The sequence below is a fragment of the Montipora foliosa genome, chromosome 8 (genome assembly GCF_036669935.1).
Source record: "Montipora foliosa isolate CH-2021 chromosome 8, ASM3666993v2, whole genome shotgun sequence".
NCBI classification, from domain to species: domain Eukaryota; kingdom Metazoa; phylum Cnidaria; class Anthozoa; order Scleractinia; family Acroporidae; genus Montipora; species Montipora foliosa.
In genome coordinates, this window is record NC_090876.1 from 3,107,292 (window position 1) to 3,113,012 (window position 5,721).

Below are 5,721 nucleotides of genomic sequence, written 5' to 3' on the forward strand. Positions count from 1 at the left end.
CCTGAAAAATTCATGACTTCGACGGGGTCTGAACCCGTGACCTTGCGACACCAGTGCGACGCTCTAACCAACTGAGCTATGAAGCCACTGACGTTGGGAGCTGGTCATTTGTGAAAATCCACAATGTCAGTGGCTTCATAGCTCAGTTCGTTAGAGCGTCGTACCGGTATCGCGAGGTCAAGGGTTGAAAGCCCGTTGAAGTCAATAATTTTTCAGGCTTTACTTCGCTCCAGTTGATGTCATATCCGCAGTTCAATATATGATTCATTTCATAGATCATTTCGTTAATTGATTCGGGTATAATCGGAAAATTCCTCGTGATTCTAAGAATAGTTTAGAGACCTTCGGACTACTAGCAATGATCAACACTGAGTTACAGGAGACTTGTGATTGAATGAACAAAATAAATACGATATCGCTACGCTAGGGACAGAAACGAGGCGAACTTCCAAGCAAACGATGCAAGCACACATTTGCACATGCGTGACTCTCGCTGTATCTGAGTAACCACCTGCTTAGATTTGTGATTTGAATTCATTATCACGAAAGATATTAAATTTAAAGCTCCTCTTGTTGAAATGCTTGTAGAGATGTGAATGTCAAAGGAATGGAAAAGGAACTTTCTTTAAGTTCCAGAGCTTTGAAGCAAGCAACCGTGGACAATCTTCCTGTCGGTGTACGTTGAATCAGTGGGTTGATTTTATCGGCATAATTACAAGTTGAGAAGCCAAATATTTTGAGCAAGAGCCGATACAACGTAGATTTTATTTTAGTGGTGTACTATATTTCGGCTGGCCAAACCGGCCTTCTTCAGGTACAACTAGGGACACAGTAAACTGAAATTAATAAATTAATACAAATCAAATGAAATGTTTTTTTTTTTAGGAAAGGGGAAAACAGAGTAGAGTAGAGAACCAACACATGCAACCAACATACGAGTCAGGGAATCGAACCCGGACCACATTGGTGGGAGGCGAGTGTTCTCACCACTGCGCCATCCCTGCACCCGCTATGTGTCTCGTTAAATAAGTACAGTTACACTTTGGACCGTAATATATATTCTTTAATCGTTGTACCGTAATACACTTATATACTTTGATCGTGCCGTATCACACATTTCTTTTCTTTTTGCGAAAAACTATATCGCGAATGCTGTATTTGCAGTAAGTAATGTTAATTATGGAAGAAAAAAATCAAAATGATCGTTCTCATTTCTTGAAGAAAAAAAGAAAAAAACATGTATAACGTAAAATTATGTCCACATCTCATCATATAGGTAAAAGTTATTGGGCGAGATGATTGAAGTATGTTGAACGTGCCTCCATATTTAAATATTCAAAAGTTTACAGTGCCTCGTGCAGAGGACGTTGAAGGATTCGAATGAGCGGAGAAGCCTGTCTTGGCTCCGACGGGTGCAACCTGAACAGAATCACAAATAGGAAGTTTACGCTTCGTGGAAGTGAAGTATAACATTCCGTCAATAAGAAGAATTCCTTTGGCTATGGCGAAGGCTCTGTGGAGAGAGAAAATAAATTTTTTACAGACCGATCTATTTTTTGGACTACCTTTTCCGCAAAAATATAAAAACAAAAAGGCACCTGCCTTTTCCGGTGTCACGACGTTTTGTGCTCCACCGTGTTATCTGTTCCCCCGAAAACTGGGCACTAATACTGTGTGTTCCCCCTTCGCCATAAAGATAAATATGGTACCAGAATATATGAATACAGAAAGTATCCTAAACATGCATAAAAGCCAACCTTAGGCCTAATTAGGCCTAAACAAAAGCCAGTTTTAGGCCTAAGGTTAGCTCTTATGCATGTTTAGGATACTTTCTGGATTCATATTCTACTATCATATAAATCGTTATGGCGAAGGGAGAACACACAGCATTAGTGCCCAGTGATCAGGGGGAACAGATAACACGGTGGAACACAAAACGCTGTGACACCGGTTCGGTGACGCTATCACGTCAAGTGAGCTTCTTGTGATTGGTCATAGGTCTCCCGCAGGAGTCTCATTCGCGGGAAAGACGTCTCTAAAAATAACTAGGTCTGTCAAAACGCCCGATCAAGAAGTCAATTCGGAGGAATGCTCCTACTGATGGGCTTGATCTGACCTCGAAGTCAACAGTTGACAAAACGATTGCCAACGAGTATCAGTCTGGTAACGCGATTCAACCTACAACAAAAGTTATTACACACACTCACTTGGGAGGGATGAAACATGGTGGTCCGCCTGTTTTAGCCCAGTGTTTCTTGCAATAATAGCAACCACAGCCCATTTGAGGGTGTTTCACATGATCGGATGCTGGAGGACCGAAGATTACACTTCTTGCAAACATGATATCAGATTTGAATGTACTCTTCCTTCCCCTCTTCTTCATCAGTATGGCGTCCATCTTGATAACCTGAAATTGTACATGCAAACCATTTACTGGTTTTGCTTTAACTTAACGCGTTTTTCCGCTCTCCTATTGTTTACATAAAAACCTTTTTTCTTTTCTTTTTTTCAACTTCAATTGCCTATCGATGTCGCAGAGCGACAGATGATCATTACGCATACCCATACTTTTTTTAGGAAAGCATTCGGTATATCAATCGCAACTTGGTTACTCTTGCATTCACACTTACCCTTCTCATATGGAGTCCCTTTGCATTTAAATCTCTTGTTTCTTCGTCAGCGTTGATAGTTGAAGCTGCGATCCGAATCCTGTCTTCAAAACCGGGGTCATGCAATTCATTCACCATCTTTCCGATAACCTTAGACATTTCCTTGTTGCGTCTGTTGGCCTTCTGATGCGTGATTCCGGGCAAAATAACAGATTTTGCAAAAGCAATTTCTTCTGACAGAGGAGAATGTGACTTAGTGGTAGAATCAGATGGTACAGATAAAGCCTTGCGAATTACACGGCGTTTCACGGCACATCTTTTCTGTCTCTTCTTGTCCAGTTTTTCATTCATGATGATACTCTGTGGGCGAAACACTTTTGACAGTAAGAAAACGTGACAGCTACTGGCAGTAGAACACACGTAATGACTTCATTAACACGTTGAATTAAGAGCAATAGCACGGGATTGTTAGGATCACTGATACAAGTGTTATGAATTGAGTGATGGATGGGTTGTGGCACTGGGGTAGGACAGGTTGGCGCCTCAGTCTTCCCCGGGACAAGGCACGCTCCGGCCCACCAGTTCTCGGGTGGCACCTTTAGCAAGTGCCAGCAATCCCTACGCCACCCCCGTTAAGGTTACAACAAACAGGGTGGGTAGAGCTCTATAACCTTAGTTGGCAGAAGTTAGAAGGAAACTCCGAATAATAAATAACACGGAAAAGGATACTCCATTAATACACCGATCATCAGTAGGGCCAGTCACCCACTTGTGGCCTTAGTAACTGACTCCGTAAGTCACGAAAGCTCGTGACCCCGGCTGATGATGAGAATCAATGGGGGCAAGACGGTAGCGAAAGACAGGAAGGTAGTGGATTTCTAGCCAACATATATGCCGGGTCTGCTTATTAAGTTACGAATCGCTTTAAAATAAAGTTACCTTTCCCAAACCAATGCTTTCGGTGAGAGATGTCCGTGTTTGTTCCGTCTGCACCTTGATAACTCGACGTTTCTCCTTACTTTTGTCCACAAACTCGTCTTTTTCAGTTAATATTTGCGACCATGCTACTTTCAGGTGATCAAGAAATCCAGAGGAATGATCTTTGGACGTAAGACGTCTGATGATAAGGCGAGTATTCTTTGCTTTGCGCCCGCCAATCGCCTTTCCTAATAATTAAAATATGGGAAAACGGACGTCATCTCTCCCATAAGAGCTTTTTCCACTTCATTTCCTTGTAAAACCTGCGATTGGGGGATAGGGGGATTTTGGAGGGGAAAGGGGAGGCGGTTGGAAAGGATAGTGATTAGAAATATCGCCACAGGAAAGGAAAGGAACTTTATTTAAGTGTCTAGTCTTCTAGCGCTGGAGCACTAATTGGGGACACTGTGAAATGAAATCAACAAATTAACACAAATCAAATCCAATCAAATCAGGGACCCATATAACCCCCTGCTGATCTACTGAACACCTGGCCCCAGTTATTCAGAGACTGTATAACTTCATCCGTTGGAGGAGTCGCTTTCCGACAGCTTCAATCTGTGCAAAGATTTCCGTATTTACTAACATGACAATATGCAACTCTAAGCAAATCTAAGGACACTTTCCAATTTGACAGTACTGACCCGCCAGACCGGGTATTTGGAAGGACTAACTCTACAACGTCTTTAAATTGACACACAAATTGACAAGCATTATCACACTTCGAGGATGACATATACTCCTCCAGAAGAATGCGAGGGATTGTCATGCAAGTGTTCCTTCAAACTGTTGCATACTGACGGGTATGGCCGGCCAGTTCTGACAAAAGGAAAGCGCTCCAAATAAAGACTTACCGAAAAACTTTGACAACGTTGAACGTGACTGAAGTATAGTTTATACTCCAGATAACAGTGACTTATTCACTGGATGAAGAAATTCTGTATTTGGACAACTAGGGTGGAAAGTGGGCTTACCCTACACGGTTGTTTAATTCTTCTTATTGGAGAAAGGTCATGTTGTTCCTGGGGCTCGTCTCTTTTAACGTTAAATTTTTTTTCAAGATAGCATAGAGCAAACTAATTGTGAAGTTTGCTGACTTAAAACCTCTCCGTTTTTAAGATAAAGCACGAAGATTTGTGACACCCGAAAAAAGCCCGAAATGTTTCATGACGTTCGAGAAACGACGGGGCAAGTGCTCCTTCCTTACCTCGTTTGAGTTCCGTTGAAGCCTTTGGGGGTGTAGGTTGCGGTGGAGGCAAGGGTGGTGCAGATGGGGGAGGCACCACAAAACTGTCATCATTATCAGCTGTTGAGTCAATCTTCATAGCATGCGGCTCAGTGGAGTAGATAAGCTCCCCTGATGAAGACTCGTATTCCGAACCAAGCAAAGAGTTGTCCTCGTTGTCGCGTTCCAAGGTACTTTCGTTAACGTCCAACGCCGTCTTAGCTGCCGAACCAGTTCCACTGGAGAGAAGCTCTGCGGACGAACACTCACTTGAGGGAACCAACACTAACTTCGTTTCCACCTCATCTTCGATTGTTATGATGACTTCATTTAACGGAGCCACTGGCGTTTTACAGGATTCTGTAGAAGAATTGCTTGTATTTGTTTCATTGGTGCATTTAACTGACCCTCCAGAGTCCTTGGATAAACCTGTCGATTCCGCTGCGGTAGAAGTTGACGCTCCTTGCATGTTACATGCAACAGGTGACTCAGGGGCAGAGAGGTGCGGCGATGTTGTTTCGTTTGCGGTTTCGTTGTCATCCGAAGTTGGCGCAGAAGTTGATGCTGATGGTAGTGTGTCGTTTTGTCCGCTTTGAGAGCAATTCCATAAATCCGGGGGCTCAGATTGAAGAGATATCCCTGAAAACCCATTCATTGGGGAAGAGGCGGGTGTTTCATTGGGTGTGCAGGAAGACGGTTCGGACATAGGAGATTGACAACCATTAAATGCATCAGATCCTAAAGTTTCGTTGACAAAACAAACTTCTCCGGGCTGAGTACTTTGTTGGGTGTTATAATGAGTTGTTTTTCCCCCCGTGGTGTTGTTATCGGCTTTTTCCGTTGACCCAGCATGATGATCCTTTGACTTTGCGGCAGATTTGTCATTTCCTTTCTTCTTTCGCATAGCAC

General features: G+C 43.0%; 1 protein-coding gene across 1 annotated transcript; it reads right to left on the reverse strand.

Annotated features, from left to right (window-relative positions):
• Positions 1 to 1,068: 1,068 nt before the first annotated feature.
• On the reverse strand, positions 1,069 to 5,721 carry LOC137967768 (uncharacterized). Its single transcript, XM_068814337.1, has 5 exons — positions 4,795 to 5,721; positions 3,549 to 3,775; positions 2,631 to 2,969; positions 2,208 to 2,407; positions 1,069 to 1,513 (listed from the first exon to the last, which is right to left on the reverse strand). Exons 1-5 carry the CDS (start codon positions 5,714 to 5,716, stop codon positions 1,336 to 1,338), a joined length of 1,866 nt encoding a protein of 621 aa, XP_068670438.1. The 5' UTR covers positions 5,717 to 5,721; the 3' UTR covers positions 1,069 to 1,335.

What these genes read in the sequence shown, in the direction of transcription:
- LOC137967768 (XM_068814337.1), bottom strand. Translation starts at nt 5,716, where the DNA reads ATGCGAAAGAAGAAAGGAAATGACAAATCTGCCGCAAAGTCAAAGGAT. An exon ending in TTCAACGGAACTCAAACGAG is followed by an intron (nt 3,776 to 4,794) that starts GTAAGGAAGGAG and finishes TTTAATTATTAG; the next exon opens with GAAAGGCGATTGGCGGGCGC. An exon ending in AGGGACTCCATATGAGAAGG is followed by an intron (nt 2,408 to 2,630) that starts GTAAGTGTGAAT and finishes GTACAATTTCAG; the next exon opens with GTTATCAAGATGGACGCCAT.